The sequence below is a fragment of the Synchiropus splendidus genome, chromosome 14 (genome assembly GCF_027744825.2).
Source record: "Synchiropus splendidus isolate RoL2022-P1 chromosome 14, RoL_Sspl_1.0, whole genome shotgun sequence".
Taxonomy (NCBI): Eukaryota; Metazoa; Chordata; class Actinopteri; order Syngnathiformes; family Callionymidae; genus Synchiropus; species Synchiropus splendidus.
Window position 1 is genome coordinate 11,626,713 of NC_071347.1, and position 22,307 is coordinate 11,649,019.

The following is a 22,307-nucleotide window of genomic DNA, read 5'->3' on the forward strand; positions in this document are numbered from 1 at the left end:
ATAAACAACATCAAAGGGAAGACTTGTCTACAGATATTTGAATAACCTGTTTGAAACGCAGGACAAATTGTGCCGTTGTGCAGATGTTTGTAAAACTTTGTTACATTCGCCGCAATCACTCAGCTCCAGTCTGGCTCGCAAACGTGTGGGAAAAGACAGGCTGAGGCAATGATAATAATAAATATGAGAGTTACGATGTTTGTTGAGAATCTGGTCCAGGCTCGGCGTCGTCCATCAAAATGAGGTCATGGGCGCTGAACCCATCGGAGGGAGACTCCAGGATGCTCCGCGGAGGTGACGATGGATAACAACTTTGACAGAGGTGGCGGTTGCTGTAAACACTGTTTGCCATCCGATGTTCTCCTCGGTCGTATGACTCAGCGCCATCACTCCACGAGGGCACGCACCCCATCATCCGCCAGCCATCATCTCCCAATACATCCTCTTTTCCAATCAGCGGGAAAGTGAAATGAAAACACATTTTATGAGCTGCTCGTGTAAACAACATCTGGGATTCCTCTCTATTTTTGGCCGGGTGTTTGGTCCAGAAGGATAACACCAGGCCACCACGTGTTCGCTCATGAATCAGCCATCATTTCACATACACAAAGGCTGTCGATGAACTTAAACGCTGCATTTTCACGGAGATATACAGCCGCTATTTACTCAGCCGTTGGGTTTGTACCTCGGGCTTTGAGACAGCTTCTGCTTACTGATGTGAAAAATGCAAAAAAAAAAGAAACAAGTGAGTGTTGTGCAAGGTAATCGAAACAAAGCGTCTTCTGTTTAGACGAGAATAATCATGTGTGTCAGTGTTGTGATGACTTTATTGAAAGACTGATCTAACTGCTCAAGGCAACTGTAGCTACACCCACATCAACACAACCCCCCTAAAATGATAGCTCGGTCCAATGTGCAGCAGATCACGGCAACAACTCATTCATGCACCTGCAGACAATTTGGAATCATCATTTAACCTTTGTATACGAGAGGAAACACCAGGGAGAACGGATGCTGCATACTCTGCTCTGAGCCACAGTGTCGTCCTCTTCTCTGCAACATCTATCTATTTATTTATATATTCTATTGTTTATTTTATCCATTAATTTATTTTCTTTTTAAGTGGTATAGGTGGTATGATTGTTTGAATGTGGGAAATAACCCAAGAAGAATCGCTTGAAAACATTAAAATACTTGTTGTCTGTTTATTCAAAGTAAGACAAAGGGTTGAATGTTTTGTAGCTTTCTTCATAAAGTTGGGTATTTCAAATATCAGAATGTGAGCAGGAGCGGGATTGTGTTTAAGCTTCCCAGTGGGGCAACGTTTAGATTTTCTGGCCTATTTAAATCCTCTCTTGCTTATTTTGTTTGAGTTTCCCCCCTGTGAGGTTTCATCATGCAGAGCTGGACCAAGAGAAAAATCATCAGTTTTATTACATTCAGACAGAACCTAATGTTCCTAAGCTTGTTGCTACCTAGATACAGGTGGGGAATATAAGATTCACATTCATTCATTCCCCAAATCACGATCGAGTTGAAGGATGGAACAGTTGAAATCAGTCACAATTTTTAATTGCCGGCTCACAGGCAAAACAATGACACTGTTCTACATTTGTAAAAAGAAAAAAAAAATCTGAAAGTCTCCAGTGGTGCTTTCATTGTCAAAGTGACTCAAATACAATAGAATTTCCAATCCTCCCTCCAGCGACGCAGCAGGAAACCTCTCAACCTTTCCAACAACTTCACTCCGAAATACCAGTTTAGAAACCAGCAGTGTTTCAGGTCAGTGGCAGAGATACAAGATAAGAAGGAGAAACTACTCCCTCTGCTTCTTTGACTTTATTTGTTGAGGCAACGTTGAAGGTTGTCTTTGTAAAAGTACTCATCAGTCACCTTGTGTGTGTCCGCTTCTATTTCCCTGACAGGCAGAACCAGATAGTGAAGTGTTGTACCTCCCTCAGTTGAAATTACTTAGACGCAGGTCAAAAACACACACTCACACACTCACACACACCTGCACACGCAAAGCCCAGCCCGGGAAAACAATTGCAAAAAAGGAACCTTGTGATAAAAGGGCTACGTGCAGCAAAAATACAGATAACAAAAGCACCCTAATGTGTATTAATGGAGTTGGCTACAGTAGTTTGTTTTCCAAGTCTGCAACAAAATTGCAAAGTTGCAATTTTAATTTGAACAAAAGGAATCCTTTTAAGTTAAAGAAAATATCAGATAATATTATTAGATTAGAATATTGGAAAATATTCGATAGTATTAAAACATTTAAGACGTAAAGGCTTTTAGCAATAGAAACACACTTTTTTGTCCAGACTGAAGTTAATGTCCTTCCCCACACAAGTGTACAGGTCTACAGTGAACAGATGAAGGCCACTCGCGAATAGGTCTCACTAGTAGTTTGGTAACATTTGTGTATTCTCTTGGAACAGCTGGTGGATGTTTCTACATAGATGGGAAATCTTGGTGGCTGCTTAGAGCGACCTTGGACACATGGTAGAAAATGGATGGATGGTATTCCAATTTCTTGTTTACAACAAATGTGCTCCAAGGTGATGTTACTTTCTTGCTGTAGCCTTTTTTGTGTATGAATAACACTGTGTTTTTTAAAATGTTGATTTCATTTATTGGTTCATTTTCAGATTAACAGGCAGCATCCAAATGATAAAACAAAACTGACTCATTTGGCCTCAACAACTCCACTGCTGGCGCATTATTAATGTAGCACAAATGCTTTTCAGAACAGTAGATACACTCTTTCCGACGACTCGCCGTTTTTGATGTGGGTCAAAATCTGATGCGTAGGGAACATCGTAGCCTGTCTAACAACCACACTGAGCCCCATTTAAAAACAACATCTTTGTTCACCATTGCAGCGATTAATCTTCGCTATACACCATTATGAGAATCATGTTATATCTAACAATGTTTTAGGTTCCGGGGCTGGCCTAGTTCGTGATGTGCACTGTATGAATAACAAGGCATTTGTTTCTCTCCCAAGCGATTAATAAAACATTCTTACTGCAAAGCTCAACCTGAAAACTGCTTTAAGAAACATCACAAGTTCAATATTTGAGTGCAACCAATACTATTCCAGGAGGAAAAGATCTGCATTTTATAAAGAAAGATGCAGGAACATGACAGCGTGTTTTATTTCTGTGGTGTTTCACACAATAGACAAGTTGGTTAAAAAAAATGTATCATCCACCATTTGAACATCTGGAAACAGCAGCTGCTCAACACAATATTTGGTGCAACAAAACTCCAGCTCATTCATTCTGTACAATTTGTTATCATACAGTGAAGACAGTCGCATTTGCATTTTGATTTGATATATTTTTATATATTTCTGGAGGTGAAACTTACATCTTAAATCCAACTTTTGAAATTAAAAAAAAAAAAAGTTTTTCCAGAAAGCAGTGTGTTTCAGCTTCAGTTTTTAGAACAGGTAGAGCCTCAACCAATCACACAAGGGACCAAAATTGAAAAGGACACAGACAACAGTATGCGACTATAATGTCAGTCACAAATGGATATTGGTCTGTCTTTTTCATTTATGGAGGCTAAATTAAGCATAGAGCAACTCTGTGGTTCAACACTCCGGACTCATCTCCTTCAATCACAAACTGTTTTAAATTCATTTTTTTTGTCGCTTGGAAGACTGGTAATCCCTTGTAACGCTCTTGTAGACCATAAAAAATGACTTGGTGGGTCAGATTTGGCCTCCAGACCTCGACTTTGACACAAGAACAAAAATCCCCAGGAAGAGAAAATCAAAGCAGAAGGAAGCAATGTAGTCACAATAAAACCAACTGAATTGGTTAAACATTTAATACATTACACAACTTTTTGTTCCTTTTTAAAATGATTAAACACTGTAATATGTGTTGTGGTCTATCTATGACAATTATGGCGCCCTGCATTTATCCTCATCATCACATGATTTCCTGTTTTATTGAGACATTACCGTAAAAAAGCAACCATATTCAGGTTTCAGAGACATATGTTCTCAATAAATCAATTCAAAGCCACACCTGAATTTGACCTCTGTTTGGCCTCGCAGTGCCGAGTCATGTAGAAACAAGTCTTTTGAAAGTCAATGGTAAAACGTCTCAGGAGGAGAGGAGCGGTCCAGACTTGTCTCCTTCAAAGCAGATCTCAGCACATGCCGCTGCAACAGGTCCCTCCAGCCTTCCTCCTCTATCCTCGCTCCTCCTACTTTTCCTCTATTAGCATGCAAATGGACCTCCTCAGAGTGGGCTTGTTTACAGAGGCATCGCTTTAGACTGTAAGCGCATTTAAACCAGATCTGTGAGGAGCATCTCTCAAGTAGGTCATGGCAGATAGACTCCGATGCAACGATCGTATCGGAGCTGTTACTGAAAGGCAGTGGTGATAAACAGTCGCTCAGCCCCTGCCAACGGGAGAAGGATGGACACTTAAAAAGTGTGTCCAACTGCATCAGAAGTTACAACCTGTAATTGGCTCCACGGTTCCCCCCGCTGGCTTGACGCGCTTCAAACTCTGCCGTCAATCAGCTGCGGCGTCCTATAATTGTCCCAGACGCTGTGAGGTTTGGGTCGCATCCAGCAAGATAATGGTGAGAGTGACACGTCGGCCGCACAGCACGAGCTCCACACAGGTGCCGCCGCTAAAGAGCCTGCCGCATTGTCCCTGTGTCACCACAGGACGGCTGCCAGCAGATAGCAGCCTATCTTGTTTAGACAGCAACAAATGAGGCGGAAGATTGAGCTCAAGCCGATCCCTGTCATCGTGACCAGGGGGCCGTGTCCAGAGGTCATTGCGAAAACACGGTCCGCAGATTGTACAAGCTGCTCCTGCCACAATATTTGCACCTCTTGAGTACACAGTCAAACTTGACACAATGATTCTGATTCTGTGGAAATCAGAGTGCACCAGGAGAGGGTGTCATTAGAGCAGCTGCTGAGGGCTGCCATTTGTTCCTCATGAGCTGCTCCCTCAGTGCGCTGCGGGGCCCGGATGTGTTCGTGCATCTCCAGCATAATGAGACGGTGTTTATGACATGGAAAAAGCTCACTCTGGAGGTGAGCGCACGCAGGATCCATTGCGTTTATGGATGGCCCGGCATAAGCAGCGCGACCTCTGGGCCAACCAGAGGAATGGATCAGAATAGGAAGTAGGAGCCGAAACCAATAGGTCAGGTTAACGTCTTTCAAAACGTCCCCCAAGTTATCGCTGCTTCTAAGTGGTAACTCACCTATTTTCCCCCCACAATTTTTGCGAGGCAAATTCAACATCAGAAAATCATTTTACCGATGGGGCTCATTTCAGTCGCAGTAACAGTTGAACCCCACGTGAGGTCAAATCGTTTTAAGAGCTGTCCTTCTGGCTGATGTCCCAGAGAAAGTATGAATTACCTTGTTACACTCTTCCTCCAAACACGCTCCTCTAATTCAGTCAGTAAGTGCTGACCAGCCTGCAAGAGCATGAGTCCACAGCTTGGCTGCTGAGCGGGATTTGTTCATGTCTGTTCGGACAAAAGCACTTCGGACGGCACCACGTATAACTGTTGCGGAGAACAAGCAGCAGATGAAGCACTTTAAGCGTCCTTGAATTCTAACCCTGGGTTATGAATATACATGAGTCTCGCTTTGACGTCCTTGCTTTGCTTCTTCGTAAGCTTAAAATGAGTACGATGCATTATGCAAAAACACACAATTGTTGACAGACTGCTCCCTGTTCTCTATCTGCGCCAGTGAGGTGAATCTCCGAGGACACGACAGCCTCCATCTCAGACGGACTCTCTGTAATGAGGATCAGGATCAGTGCCTCTGCATCACTGAGCCCAAGTTTTCCAAACACAAGGCTTTATTTTTGTTTTGTTTTGATTTGGTTTTTGTAACCGGACCGTGTCTTCTGGAAATAAATCCATCTATGAATGAAGTTATCTCTATCACACCAATACCAGGGAAACTGCAGATCACAGTGGAACTCAGTGAGTGATAAAACTTTCCACCCAAAACAGTAAATATGAAAAACAGTCAGGAAATTCAGGTTGAAGCCATTTTTCCAGCCTCAGCTGCTGAACATGGCAGTGAAACCTGTCAAACACATTCTGGACTGGTTGTTCTAACCCACCACCAAAAGCTTGAGTTGTTGAAGGTGCCATTAGAGGTACAGTATGACATCACATTGTATTGAAAACTGACAGTACTGACATACAGTGCATTGTAAGTTCAGCAATATATTGCATGAAGAACCATTGTTTTAGGGGGGAAATCAGATAACGCAGTATCACATCATGTGCTGTAATAGCTTGGTTCAGCTGAGCGCCCGCGCAACCTTTAATAAAATGTCTTATTCAGCACAGTTCTCTGGAGGATTGCTTATTATCTGTCTCTTGTTTGACGGGTGTTTGTGTTGCTGCGCCCTCCTGTGTGAGGTGATGTCACTTTGCACAGACAATGCCACTTGGTCAGGATGTTTTCATTGGGATATAAAAGTACCTTCCCTGCAGCTACTGAACTTTAGAAACTGTAATCCTCACTTTTAACTAATGTGCCTTTCTCACAATGAAATGAACTCCATCCAAAACTGGGCCTTAGTGATCAACTGAAAGGTGCTAAAACATAATATCATAGTTTTTTTTTTTCCATCATAAATTGGCTTTTCAGCATAAACAGGCAGCTGAATCAGCATTTTCCACTTGGTTCTGGGGCCTTTTTGACAGATGCTTCCAGGCCCATAAAGTAGTGAGCTGCCCGGGAGATTGACACGAATGTTTAATTTACTTTTTGAGGAAAATCCGTCAAACTAATTCCAACCGCCAACGTGATTTTTCTTGTTCTTCTAAGAAAGACAACTTAATATTTAATCATCAGGCAGAGATGGCAGGATGGAGAGAAGTTTGGAGAAAACCGTCATCTGACATCAGCGTGTTCCACCTCTTGTGCACCTAAAAAAGTAGGTACCTGCAGCTCTCCGACAACACCATGCTTCAGCAAACCCACCCAGGAAAAGAAAAGCTCTTTGTGTCGGGGGAATCTGCCCAATCCCATCTGCCCATGCACACGCACGCCACCTGTGGAGACGAACCTACAACTCTGCTTTGATGCCTCAGTGACCACAAGCCAAATCCGCTCGAAAATGTGCACAAAGTGGAAGGAGGGCATTAATGGGATGACCCCAGACCGCTGCTTCTGTCCATCACTGGAACCACGATTAGACAGTGGAGACTTCAAACGCAGGTAAAACTCCTTCATTATTATACGTCTGTCTCTGTGGATGATAACTGACTGGCCCTTACATTATTTACCCACCGGACACCAAGCTTGTTCTTCCGCAGAAGTCCTGACGCGGTATAATAGAAGAATTTCAACACTAAAGCATCGACAACCATGCAGTTACCTGCAGGCATTAATACAGCAGTTGACGTAACAAGTGCATTTTTGTGTTATGTGAAAACCACATACGTTGCTTATTGACCTTCGAAAGCCAACTTTTGATCACCGGTAACGTCCACTTTGAAATGTCCCACTGATACACAGTCCGCCTGCTTCATGCCATGTGATCTTCAGATAACTTCCAAAGCCATGATTAGAGCTCACAGACTCTGTTCTCCACTTTAAAAGCAGAGCTTCCTCTTCAAAAGCTGATGACATTATTTGCTGGAGCTAAAAAGAGTCATCGCTGTGATATTTTACAGGGCTCAAGGTGATGACTGTCCTTTGGAAAGCAGGATTATTATTACTATTTTTAAAAAAAGGACCAATTTCAATATTTTAATTGGGAAAAGCGATAGAAAATTCCAGCCTAGAAGCAAGTATTCTACTCACCTGTTATGAGAGTCATTAAAAAGGCGGTAGCCACTCGGCACTTTCAAGGAAACAGGACATAGATTTTGCCTTTATTTCCCCTCCACAGTTCCCATTCCACTGCTCTGTTTCCAAGCCTGACTCATGGTGCACAGATGGGAGCGATCTACCCTCAGCCAGGCCGGCTACTTAAACCACCAGGTCCCAGGCTCATGTGAAATTCTCAGATGTGCGATCTCTTTTTCAGGGGAAACGCACAAGAAGTGTTTACGCTCGTTTGCTACGCACTATAGACTGGATCAGTGATTCTTCACCATCGGGCCAGGGCCCCTGGTTGGGCGGCGAGCGCCCCCTAGAGGGCCGCGAGACACCCAGTTTTAACACACTTGCCACATACAGTGGCAGTAGAGTGTCACTCAACTGACTAGACAGCTGCAAAGTTGTGATAGTTACCAACTATGAAGATGTTCTTGAAAAAATACAATGCAACATTTATACAATATTCTAATTCTATCTTCTTTAGAGTTTATTAATGAAAAAGAAAATATTTTATAATATTTAGGAATTGTTTTATTATGTTTATTTTATTCCCAATTTTATTTGTAATGTGCAGTTTTTCCAATTTTCTCAACAGTTTGCATCATGGGTATTTTTTTTTTTCTTTTTTTCTCTAGTAAATTTGATGAATATGACTTGCACCTGCTTCTGCTGCTGGTTGGACTTTTCCATGACAAATATCTTGGCGCTGATCACATGGTCATTTCACAAGGTTTTGGTTTGCTTACATGTATGGTTATTGAACACAAATGAAATCAGTACTTCTGAAATCAGAAATCAGTATTCACAGTCATGAATCAGGAACCATTTGGTCAGGAAAAGTTGGGTCCTGAGATCAGAAAGGTTAAGAAGAGATGACTCTAGGCACTGAAAACCACTCTCCACTGACAGTGATGTGCAATGCTGGTCCACCCTTTGTGAATAACCTTGTACTTACACTACATGTGACGCGTTCTGAGGGAGGACATGAGGAGCGGAGGCTGTAGCCATGTAACCATCGATGACTTCAGGTGAATGAAACCACGCTCACTTCACCACGATGCTGTCGAGAGCTCTTAAAGAGCAAGATGTGAGACGCACACTCCTCTGACCCAGATAGAGCAGCAATGTGATTGAGAAAGCCTTGATTCGCATCCCTGCCTCCGCTGTAGACGTGTGCGTATCAACAGATTTCCGAACAAGCGCAACAAAGCAAATGTTCTTTCAGGCCTGACACATACCACAGGTACTAGTTAGTGGTGGTAAGGCGCCGTGAATGGCTGCAAGAAACTTCCAGTTCAGTCCAGAACCAGAGGGTTGATGGGACATGTGGCAGGACCAGTCGCAAACAGGGCTGTCAGCGACTCAGTTATCTTCTGATTGAAAGAGATGGGGACAGGTTCCTGCGTTGGGCTCTTCAGGGAGAACATCAGCACCACCTCACGCGCATCAAATGAGCCGAAATTGAATCAGACATAACCAGAGCACGGCAACAACCTGCTTTCTTCAAGATACGGCTTGAAGTGACAACACAGGAGCTCATTGTGAACCACAACAAACAATTCAATCCATTGGCAGGAACTTCGGAGCTGCATAAATGCCACGTTTCATTGCTCCGCTGTAAAAAAAAAAAAAGCATTAAAAGCATATCAGATGTTTGACAATCACCTCGTCTGAGTTCTGCTGCGTTTCAATCTTGTGGGCTGCAATATGTTTTTTATGGCCCGGTCGAATGGGAGCAGTAACCAGCAGAGGTTCAGCTAAATAAATCAATATAAGCTCTAATGTTTAAGGCGTAAATCGGGCTCCCATTTGTCACGACTAACAACCCGGATGAGTAAGCGACCGCGGATATGTCCGGGGCTCATTACCATCCGGGCCGTGAATGCCTGAGAACCTGACCTAAATTCATAATGCCACATTTAAAATTTAGACTTTGATACTTTGATATTTTCACCCGAGACTGATGCAGTTGCACACTACTCACCCAGACCTTTGCAAGAAGAACAGAAGGTTCAACAACCAGCCTCTCGCTCACGCATCACCAGCATTATTTTATTTACAAAAAAAAGAAGGTGAATTCTGATTAAACAAAAACAAAGAATGTGTTATTAAACTGAAGTGAAAATAAGGATCACATTGGTCTGAATAGTTTTGGGTTGGTAAGATGCTGCAGCTTAAACATTTATAGCTGTGAGGCGCTTTGATTGGCGCATGGCATGATACAAGTTGACATTAAAAAAAAAAAGTTGTTGTTGTTTTCCAGTCAAAATGAGCTGATGTGTGGCAAGTTTCGTTCCAGAGTACACATGAAATGAAAATTTCATGAGGGATTTCAGTAAGTTCACGTGTATAAACAATGAAGCTCCTTAAGTCACGTGTCAATCTTCAGCTCCAAATACTTTTATTATATGTTGCGTGCAAGAGCATTACATACATAAATCTGGGTGAAAATGACATTCAAAGGTGCATCAAAAGCTAAATCACCTCCAACGCATGTTGATATTGTGACACTGCTCAAGCGTACCCTTTCCACAGGCTGCTTCTTTGCAAGTGAAGAAAGGTCAACAGTTAATCAGGAAACTTCCAAAAAACTGAAAAATTGCAGCCGACCGTGTTGATTCAATAGCAGATTGGAAAATGGACGCATGGCTCCGTCGAGAAAAACACAGTGCCTCTGTTGTTACACGTTGATGGTGAAGAAATGTATTTAAAACACAAATAAAACAATGAAAAAATATCACTTTTTTTTTATCATTTGAAATGCATCATGTGGTCGAAATCTCTACGCTGCTTTCTACATTCTGAGGCAATGCTCCACCGTCCTAGTGTGCGCGAGCGCCTCAGACAACCCCAGCGGTCACAGCATTACTGCGACGCTCTCTGCATCAATGCTATGGCAACAATAATTCTGCTTGCTTTTAAAACCTCTCAACAGGTTCCCATCCAAGCGTCCGCAGCAGCGCAGATGAAGACGGAGTGACAACATGAATTGAACTGTCATGATGTGTATGAACATCAGAAGCAAGAAAAAAGCGGAGGAGCTCACATGTGGCTCCTGCTTTCCACATTAATTCAGCTCATTCGTATGTGCAGATGAGCAGTGATTTGCCTTTCCTGAGGTGGAGAGAGAGAATAGTAGAGCCACTCCTGAGTGCCTTTTATTTCTGACACATCACGTCTGTTTCGAGGCTCTGATGGGAAAATAATGCAACAAAGGGAGTAAAGTGCGCTGCAATTACATATGTCGTGGGCTGTGATTACTGTTGCAGGATGACGGAGTTAAATACACCTTTGTTTCCTCGCTTAAAAAATACACCTTCAGTGCAAAAACAATAATATTTTACATTCTCCAATGCAAGTCTTGAGTGAGTCATCATTGGAATGGCTATAATTGGGGTTACATCGACAGCAAATGAGTAGTGTATGAGTACTAGCATTTGAGTACTCACTCATATCAATACTGAATACTTATACATGAAGTTACTTTGAGGTTTTTTTTTTTTTCAAAATATATCTTTATTTCAGCAACATTCCTCAGTGGGTTTTTCTTGGACATGGATGACGGTCACAAGTTTCACCTCAGTAGAAACACAAAATTTAAAAAAACTGTCACAAACTGACGTTCAAAAACTGCACGCTCACGTAAAGTACGTGGTATAGGTAGCCACTCTCCAAGTACGAGTATGAGTACGAGTATGAGAACTACATCCCGGTATAGGACTTATAGCCGCATCATTGGAGCATCCCTTATAATAATAAAGATAATATTTGAACAAAAAAAATGCTTTAGCTCGCTTTAAGCCACATGATATTTTCCGGCCAAAATAGATTTTGGAATGTCATATTAGCAAGCTAGAAAATTTTGATCAATACATTTGAGATCGACTGAGTTTTACTTCAGACAAACTTCAATAAAAATGAGTTATGATTTCTAAAAACAGATCAAAGCGACATTCAGCTAGCCACACTTCTGAGATGGTGGTCCGACAAAAGAGAAATGCAGTCGTGCAAACGTGTCCTGGCGCACATTGAGATTTTGAATTTACTATCAAGAACAAACATTTTATTGTTGTAGTTTGAATACAAATGCTTTGAATCAAGTGAGACATTGACCACTTTGTCCGAACGTTGATGAAATCTATGCAACAGTCAGTGAAAATCCAAACCCCGATGGGAATTGCGCTGGACTAAATTGGACCAAATCCTGGCTCCAGCATCAGCCCATGCGTTACCAACTGCCACCCAGAGTCCCGAGTGTCAACTTCTGTCTCCCGGTTCATTGGCCAAATTTACTAATGAGCTCGCTGGATTCTGGCAAAAATGGAAGCAGCCACAGAAGGTGTAAATGAGAGGGAGCTCCCCGGACGTCACACCGGACAAAGGCAAGCGGGTCAGCGGATCCCCGCGCGCAGCAGGCGTCAGGACCACGCTAGTTATCAGCTTTGAAATCATTAAGAGACATGTAATTGGGTTGATGTTTTGAGGGGGGAGTTGTGTCGCTCTGGGATGAGAGTTAATACACGGATCCTCTGGATCCTCATGTTAAATCCAGTCATGGCTGGAGCACATGGTGGACGCAGCTCAGGGAGCCTTCTTGACTGAAGTGTCTGCTTAGACTGGCTGAAGGTGATCACGCTGCTTTCCAGCCAAAACCAGTTTAAAAGTCAGCCTTTCATGGGCGATCGATGGGATGAATGGCACAGCACATATAGCGCGTTTGATCATCTGACTGAGCCCGATGCGTCTGGAGACTAAATCCACCTGGCAGCCTGAGACTGACGGACGTCAGATGTGGCGAGGAAGCAATCTGAGTTGCAAAGCAGCGGCTGCTTGGCCGAGGAAGACTGGACTGAACTTTGATGAAAAAAAAAAAAAAAAAGACAAAACAGCAAGCTTGTGTTCCGTTTAACAGCGACAAACGTAAACTATAAAATCTGAAGGATCTTGTCTTACTGCGTGTTAAAATGTCTAATTAAGTGATTAAATCTAACCAGCGCAGCGTCAGAGCAAACGGCTGATAAATCCAGACGCAATCTCTTAAGTAAGCAGAGGAATTCATGAATGCTAAACAGATTTGGTTTGCTCTTGCTGAACAAAGGAGCCACTTTGATACCACCAACCCCCTCTTGTTCTCGTGACACGTAACTGCTGAGCTGACACATTTACTTTCAAAGCCAAAATCAAATAAGGCTTTTGATATCGGAAGATAAAGGCTGAGCTGGACCCAGCTCATTTCGCCACGACAGGTCTTCCACTTCAAAAAGGTGGATCTTAATGCGCCGACTGATTCACAACGGCCATGCGCTGCCAGGTCGCAGAGGAGCCCGCCGCTTTTGACACGGCGGTATTTTGTGCCGAGCTTGTGTTTATCGGGCGGTAAAGCACGGAAGGGCATCAGACATGTGTCCAGGTTTAAAGCTGAATGAGGGATTCTGCGGATCAGGTTACCAAGACGATCGCAGGACAGGACAGGAAGGGCAAGTGTCGGGGAGGTGCTGAGAACGCAGAAGTGACTGTCATGTAAATGATGGCAGTTTTTTCCCCCGACTCATATTCAGTTATTTGCACAGAATAAATGGTTTAAAATCAGCAAGGCATGACCTCTTCAGTCTCCACCAAGCGCTTCATAATAATACATCAGCGCTGACACGCAATTTTCACAACAAAATGCAGAGTGTGCATTTTAGATCAAGAAAGACGTCTTGGTCTGTAACTCTAACAGAGGAGGCTACAGTACGCTGTAATCTTTCACACCTGCCGACTAAGTAGAAAGGTGCAACTCTATTAGCTATTAATATCTGAATAAAACTCCTTCGGAACCAGGTGTCAAGAAGTGGTTTAGGAAAACAGACAGTTGGAGTTTCTATAACCTCTCACTGAGGACGTATCCAGGTGGGGGACCGACAAGATGCCAGGGCTTTGTCGAATGGTTTCTCTTAATATGGAGGGACAACAGCTTTACTTTGAGCCTCCCCTAGATTGCTGAGCTCCTCACCCATCTCTACAGGCGAGTCCAGGCACCATATGGGGAAAGCTGATTTCAGGGTCCCCAAATCTTGCTCTTTTGGTAGCAAAATCTCCGGACCATATGGTGACAGGAGGAACCCAGATTCACTGTTGTATTGAGAGCTTTGCCTGTCAACTCTCTAATCTGTATCTCAATCCTGCTCTTTTTTTCCAAGTGCACAACCTCAGGATTCCAGATTTTTTCCACCCGGTGAAGGATCTCATGATCACACTGAAGAGAACACGCCATCTTTCCCCACTAAAAACCATAAACTCAACTAGTTTCAACAGTGAGCGTGAAAGGGCTCAAGCCAGTAACTGATGCCACCTCAGATTTCCGCTCCAAAGCCTCGAAATAACATCTTAGTTTGAATCAAAATGTTAGGCATAATTGATCTATTTAAGTAAAAATCTGCACTAGTGGAATTATGAATCATGTAAATGATGCCACTCCTGTAAATCCTCCAGATTTAAAGTTGCAGACTTGTAATACCGCGTTGCTGTATGTGTTTCTCAACCCGCTTAAAGGATTTGTCCAATCTTGTGATTTAGACAGGTTTCATATAGCAAGTGTGATGACTTCAGGTCATGGAAGGCAGGGCAGGGTTTAAAGACCGATAAGAGGCATCAGGCTGGCCCAAGCCCTGTGTGGGGCAGACAGGAATGGGAGAAATCCAGCTGGGGGAGCTTGGCGGAGTGTATGAAAAAGTGTCGTCACACATGTCGAATGTGTGGCCACGAGGGTCCTCATAGGGGCTTATACCCTACAGAGCCTATTTGAAGTGGAGGAATAGGAAGTTCTGAATGTAAATGAATAAAAGGAATTCACAGTGCACGCTTCCAGAGCGTGTCCAAGTTTAAGGGAGCGTGTGTGCCTGTGTGTGCCTCAGAGATTTCCCCCACTACTTAACCACACACTTTGTCACACGTTGTTACAACACAAAGGTCATTTGCTTTGATGATTGTTGGCTTAAGCATCGAGCTGTTTGAAGGAGCCGTGCTCTCAATCCCTGCAGCGCTACCCAATAATGCTCTAATCTGCCTGAAACTTCCCCCTTCAGCTCAGACTCCTCTAATCCCACATAAGAAAAAGAAGCCAGATGGTCTTGAACAACTGCTGGGGGGGCCGGAGGATGAGTATGGAGATGCCTGGAGTGCCTGTCGCTGTTTACCTTGTGCTTCAAGTTACCGCCAAGTTAACTCAGCGACGAGGTGTGTGGGAGGCTGCTGCATGCACAAGTGCTTGTGAAGCAGCATGTGTGCACAGTGAGAGAAAAAGATAGCCCTGCCAGGGTGGGTGTCATGTGACGCTCGTCCCCTCAAAGTCCGGGGAGAAATGTCAGATCTTCAGAAGGACACCTCGAAACCAGCTGCAGTAACTTTGTGATTCCTTGAGTGTCAGTGGTAGAGCGGCACTGTCTCAGGGGTGTCAGAATACAGCATGCCAGCGTTCCGGATCCTTCCACAGGGATGACCGAAACCCCTATTCTCAGCTTGTCAAAGCGTGCGGCTGGGTTCGAGAAAGCAGCACCTGAGACAAGCTGCAGTCGCTTGTGTAAAGTGACGATGACACAAGTGTCGCAAAGGTGTCTCATGCTCAAATTGATCGGTTTTACGGATCATATCTTTAAATTGTCTCCTTCAGAAAACAAATCTGTTTGATTTTCACAACACTTTCAACCACAGTAGCGGCTTGATTTTAGCTTGACTTCCTCCCCTGCCTTCACTGTGCCAAAGTGATTTGTCATTTGACAAGGACACTCATTTTCAAGCACCAACACTACCATTTGCTCATACGAAGAATCACTTCAGCCATGAAAGATTCCAAGAGCAAAAATCAAAACAAAAAAAATATATTCACTCCACAATTGCTCTTCATGAAAAACTGGCTTCAAGAACAATGCATCTAGTACCATTGAGGCCCAGTTAGTTCCAATAAAGTTATCCTTGAAAAAAAGACTGCAAATGTTTGGATGGCACCGAGATATGTTTGGATCTAAATGTGAACATCGGCGTTGACCATTAACTGCATGACGCTCCCTCAAACAAAAAACACAAGGAAGTCCAGTCCGAAAACCTACACTGAACTGTGTAAATAAATATAGCTAGCCACAGGGAGCAAGCGCTTAGAGTGACCATTTGTGGCCCCTGTACCACAGGATGAGGACCCCTCTGGTGAGCAAACAGAGGGTGGAATGTTTTTCTAATGTTCTATGAAGTGGTGACGGAATTTGTCACATGCGTCCGTGTTTACGATATAATTCACGACTACTGTTAAATCCCAAAAACAGACAAGATCGGTTCGAGTTTTCGCCCATAAAACATTTGGAGGCATAGCCTTTTGTTCACCAGACACGTTATCCCTCCCACTCCGCTTCAACTCAGTCCCATGAGACATTGATTTAAGAGTCATTAGGATCAACTGAGGCTGAAGGGAAACACAAGAATCAATCCACAGGAAGCAGTCACAAGATGCACGCCTGCTCCTCGTGAAAGACAGCAGGGTGTGCGACAATCTTGGAGGCCAGTTAGTGTGACGGTCAGGATGACAGAGAAAGTCCTCAACTCCAGTTTTATCTTCCCCGGCCTCAACTATCCTTGACCACTAAAGCTTCTTTACCACCTCCTTATTTGTGGTGGGCAGCAGCCGGTTCTTAGTGCTGGGGGTTCGCAACTGAGGGGAGTTAAGCTCAAATTGAGCCTGGAGAGACCCAAGGAAACACACGCCTTCAGGGAAATCCCCCCAGACCCTCCGGTAGAAAGCAGACAGCCTTGACCTTATGACCCCCGATAAATGTTCCAAACTGTCATGCAGGTAGATGCGATACTAATGAGGTCATATTCCATGCGGCGCTGCGAAGCACAATAATGACTGCAAGTTTAAAACCATCAATTTGTGATTAATGGCCATGACAAATTCCATCAATAAAGCATATGTCAATGAGAAAAGCAGCGGCGAGGTTTCCCTGAGGTGGGCCGCCTGTGTGGGTGTTCTTCGTGACTGTGCAGTGTTCGGGCTTGATCTATTGTTTCTTACTTAACAACCAGTCTGAGAATTGAGTTCACTGTGGTCGGAACGTGCCGCCTGCACTTCCTCGTCGTCTTTGATGCTGTCAGTTGCGATCATATTTTAGCTAACACATCCCAGCTCGCGACTCACATCTGCTCTTTACAGCTGACAATAACACACGTCAGATGTCTGGAGTTTATCGGCCCTTCTGGTCCATAACGACAGTGGACTGACTTTGTTAATCCTCATTCATTCATAGCACACCACTACAATAAAATAATGCACAAATCATATTTGCAAAAAGTCACAAAAAACAGAAGTAAGCAAAGGGAACCTTAACCTAAGTACACCCATCGTCTATCACAACAGTTCCACTTTTCCCAATGAAAACAGATAATTTCCCTCATGAATATATCTGTACTTTAAAAATCCAACAGGGAATATTCTTCACATATTTTACTATAAGTAGTTGAACCCGATCGCTATCGCCTGTAATAGATGTAATTCACCTCCTGCCCTCTGGAGGCAATAACTCAACGGTTTAAACAAGTAAACAATGTCGAAAAATGCCATGTTCATCTCAGTAGTTTTTCTTTGTCATTTCCAGAGGTTCTAGATATTGGGCCTCATAACACAGGGGAGACTGTAAATACATTATAATTACCAATTAGGGTTTAAGGCTATGGATAAAATTTCACATCTCGATATTCATATCTAGACATCTCCATGTCAGTAATATACAATTTGACTTTTAATAAAAACATTATTGAGAAAAACTGAAGGTGTTGCTAGCTGTCAGTCAACAGAGAGCAGGAACCAACCAAGGTTGGTCTGTCATTGAAGAGGAAACAAAAAATAGATGTTTTCCACTGCCATCGCTTTGAGGCTATGATGAGAGCTTGACTTAGCAATATTAATATTTTGAATGTTCATATCCTGATATCGATAAGATAGCGATATGTTGCAATCTTAACATGTTTGTATCTCAATTACAATTCAATAACAATGTAGATTTTAAGCCAATTACCAACTGCATTTTTGACATCCGATGTCACTTAAACAGAGACATATTTTGCTCATGATTCTAAGTAATGCAATTCCGAATCGCAACAGGCACTATGGTTTTCCACAGTTGGATCTTGGACCAGTTTCATTTACCTCCTTGTTTAATGCAAAAATATAGCAACTGAACGGATAAAAAGTGAGTCAACAATGCTCAGCGGAGCCACACATGCTGAGGTCTCAGATGAGCTTGCATGCGCCCCTGACAGAACCAATGAATCGGAGTAGCCGCCCCAATCTATTCATTTCCTTCCACAAACATTTACGTCAAGACAAGGCACAGTGACAAGCCTCACAGCCACTTGTGAGTCTCTGCAGTCTCAGTAAAAGGAGCACTGATATAAAAAAGAGAGCCAAAGAGGCAGCGGACACATCCCCAGTTGCAGCCCAGAGCCTGGCCAGGAGCGCTGCTGTCCACTTGTGCATATAAAGAGTGCACAAATGAGATAGATGTGGGTTTGTTGGTGCATGTGTACGTGTGCGCACTCTCAATGTTGGCCTGTTCACAGCTGGGCTCCTGCTAATGCCCGCTCTGTGTGCCCCACTTAGGAGGGCTCACAGCACAGTGACACGATGGACCAAGGGTCGCTCAGAAAGTCCCAGTTCAGGGGATATTTTCATGCTTCGCCGCACCCACACAAAGGGTTTGGCCCCATAACCTTTAAGCTCTTTAATCCAGTCCGTAAACATTCAAGGGATTCCCGCTTTGATAAATGCCCAGGCAGAAGTGGCGCCCACCACACACGGAGTATGTTTGCTCTATAATCTGGAGGAACCAGGAACCACTGCACATGACATTTGTGCCGAACCAGACATTTATTGTCCATCGCAGAAAGGTCCTCAAAAGCCCCCTCGCTGTCATTAAAAACCTTTAGGGACTTCTCTTAAATCACGCCGTGCGTCTCGTGTTTCTCATCAAACGTGCTGCAGAGGCATCTGCTGTTTCACGTACAAGCAACAGCAGCATTTCACCTCCGTGTCCGGCGTAAATCATATTACCAGCTGATTGGCTGACCCTGCTGAACCCATGCCCACATGCCGCCACAATCAAGAAACCCCATGAGAGAGGGCGAGAAGAAGCTGACTGACTCTGTCCTTAAAATCCCAAAATAGCAGCGTGATGAGAAGAGCACATGCATAGACGCTCTGATGTAACAATTATAAACGCATGGATGCACAACAACCACACTGTGAGAATTCAAGGTTTATAAGCGGCGGATTTTGACTGGTAGAAAGCCCCAGTCGCCGGGTTTCCACATGTGTGTCATCTCTTTAGGAGGAGTGAGGAGAAATCATGGCACTTACCCAGAAGATGAGATTAAAGATGAACATCAAATACTTCAAACAGCACAGGCAGCCTCTGGCCATGTTGCACTTCTTGAATTCTAAGAGGAACACAAAGGATAGATCCAGGTAAAAGACCACGTATTTGCTGCCTTTCGGAGAGGTGTACTTGTTGTTGCTCTTGTCTCCGGCGCCAGCGTCAGCAGCCGGGGCAGCCTGTGCCTGCTGTGCGTCTTTGCGTGGCCCCGTGGAGCCGTAGAAGGCACCGGCAGTGAAGCCGCGGCCACCAAAGGGGCAGCCAGACGTGGACGCTTGAGGGAAATCAGAGTCTCGGCTATCTACGGAAGGGCTGCGGTGTATGGCTGACTCCTCACTGCTGGACTTCTCCATGCTCTAGGGCTGCGGCTGCTGATGAAAGTCCCCCTGACGCAGAGTCTAACATAGTCTCAGTGATGACAGGACAGTGCAGCTCGTCCTCCAAGTCGCCCCCTCTTCAAACTATGAATCACAAACATAAAAAAAGCTCCCGAGAACAACGCGCCGTTCACTTCAGAGCACGCGCTTGATCCCAATGTGCCAAAAGTATCAAGTGCACCGATCAGGCTTCACTCTCTCTTCAAGCTTTGATAATCCGGAAGGAGCTGTGCTGAAGGATCCGAGCAGAAGCATCACTGTTTTGACAGGATCTTCATCGTCTTCCCAGGAAAAAGTTCCAGAAATCCGTCCTCTTGAAAATTCACTCTCTTTCTGCTGAGCCGGTGGGAGTGAGACCCCGTTGAGTCTCAGCTGCTCTACTTCTCCACGCTCTCTTGCTGACCTGGTAAGTTTTCTCTCCTCCTCACTTTGCTCTCCACTGCTGCTCTCTGAGCTGTTTGAACATGCACTAATGTGCTCTCCTCTCCTGTGGTCACTGGCGCTGCCTCCTCTTGTTTGCCTGTCTTCTCTCATTCACTTCTCAGCCGCTCACTCCTCCGCAGTGCTCTCCTCTCCCTGCAGCCGCACTCTGGCTGATGCTCTGCTCTCGGCAGACACAACTAACGGGCATTCCCTACTTCTCATACAGGAGCACTGCCCTCCGTCGCAAATTCTCTCTCTCTCTCTCTCTCTCACAGCCCCTCCCCGCTGCTCAGAAGACGACCAATGCAGCAGCTGCAGCCCAACTCGCGCTCCTCCTCCTCCTCCTCCTCCTCACCTGCTGTCATTAATAAGTCCATCTCTGTGTTTCCATCATCTCTACTCCAAACATCTCTTGAATCCATGAGCAAAGTCAATACGATGTGAAGGTGCTCTAGGGTCTCCCGCGGCGGTCGACACACACTGCACACCAGTTTACATAATCACTCGCAGGCAAAAATCCCATGTGCCACCAATGGATAAATAAAGGCTCTACGAAAGGGAAAATGGAGGCGCATCATATGGCAGACCACATACAGGTATGGACTGAAATATGTAAACTATGACGGAACATACACTCTGTGGATCTGAGGTTACAAATGCAAATACTACATTTTTATGAAGGACGAGAGCAATTTCACAATGTCTGGAAAATCCCATGTTGAATGAGGATCCAAAGTAGCATTTTTGCACCACAGTTTTGTTTTGTTAATGGAAAAAACAAGGACAAAGACTTTAAGGGATTAATGTATGTAATGACTAATTCATTACTGACAAAAATAGTGACTCCATTCAAATGACAGATTAATAACAAATAGCTTTCATTCACAGGGGACATTTTTCAGTGAACCAATCCCAGGTGCAACGTCACGTCATGTCCAAAACATCCATGATGAAGGAGAGTAAATGGGATTGAAGTGATGCGCTGAAAGCTTCAGTTTAAAAAAAAACATTGGGATACAAGCACAAAGTTATTCTGCGCTCTTTATGCAGCAAAGTACTCATCACTGGAGCACTTCCACCCTAATGTTTAGGGTGACAGAGTCATCAGAAATTTGATCATTCTGCTGTCAAATTGAATTGCAAGTAATGCATAATAATAAAGCTGTAATGCTACATAGTTGGCTGCTACAGACACATAGGTTTCTCTGGCTGACATCACGGGCAACATGTTGCCACTCAAACCTTTGATGCAATCTACTTGTCTTTTCTGGTATTTAGACAAGGTTGAGCTTCACCCTACCACCCCACAGCACATCATAGATGAGAAAGCTGTGACTCTGAGGCTCCTCAGCTGTAAGGGAAGGAAGTTTCAAACTGACCGTTTTCCCTGCCAGCTTAACTGGTGAGTACCAGTGCTCGGTGCAGTCATCCTGAGGCCAAATCTACAGGACCACCTGGGGTGGCAAAAAAAAAAAAACCACCTGGATTTCCATCAAATGGATAATATTTAAAGGAATTCATGCCTGAGTTAGTAAAATATTTTTCTGCAGGGCAAATGCGTCTTATATAACGTGAATGAAACAGTTTGCCCTTGATTATTATCTTTTTAAAGAGTAAGTGGAAATGTTTCTCAGACTGATCCTCAAGGCAAAAACTAAATCATTCATTATCATTCAAGGGTTTGTCCCAGTGAAGTTGGTGCAAGCTGGGGACTCTCTGGACAGCTTGACAGCAACTGTTCATGGGAGGAACCTGGACAAGTAGAGCGGGAACATTACAGTATCATCTGTATCATCTGTATCACAACTGGTCTGTATGTACACATCTGCTGATAATGCTGTCCTTTAAACAACACAGTGTTAGGTAAAAACCGAGAAAACTACAGTTTGTTACAACCTTATTTTCACAAAAACAGCTACGTTTTGCCACAATAAAATCAAGGATTCTATTTCTGATGCGACTCGCTCACACAGCAGGTCATCGACTGAGACATTCCTGACATGAGAGGTTGAGACGTGAAAGAAATGGTCACACTCGTAACTCCGGCTACGGCTGGATGGATGAGCTGCAGTTGGGTGCAGGTCCTGGTTATTAGTCATCGCAAAGCCGCCGTCCGACCCGGGCTGCGTCACTCACTCCATACAGTCACCCGACTGTTTCTAAGCGTGTAGCTATCAGACGATGGGAGAAGGAGCTGTTTGATCCTGAGCAGCGGCCAATAAAAAGCAACGCTTCAACTGAGCGTGCTGAGCTCACACAAT

The 22,307-nt window shown here is 44.0% G+C and overlaps 1 protein-coding gene across 6 annotated transcripts in view; it reads right to left on the reverse strand.

Annotated features, from left to right (window-relative positions):
* tspan9a (tetraspanin 9a) overlaps nt 1-22,307 on the reverse strand; it is a 238,323-nt gene that overhangs the window by 77,005 nt on the left and 139,011 nt on the right. For 4 of the 6 annotated variants that reach the window (XM_053884526.1, XM_053884525.1, XM_053884524.1 and 1 more), the window contains one exon: nt 19,231-19,310. In XM_053884526.1, the coding sequence (XP_053740501.1) occupies nt 19,231-19,293 (63 nt within the window). In that variant the 5' untranslated portion in view covers nt 19,294-19,310. Of the gene's footprint in view, nt 1-19,230; nt 20,257-22,307 lie in introns of those variants that run through there. The other 2 variants (XM_053884527.1, XM_053884522.1) reach the window with 2 other exon arrangements.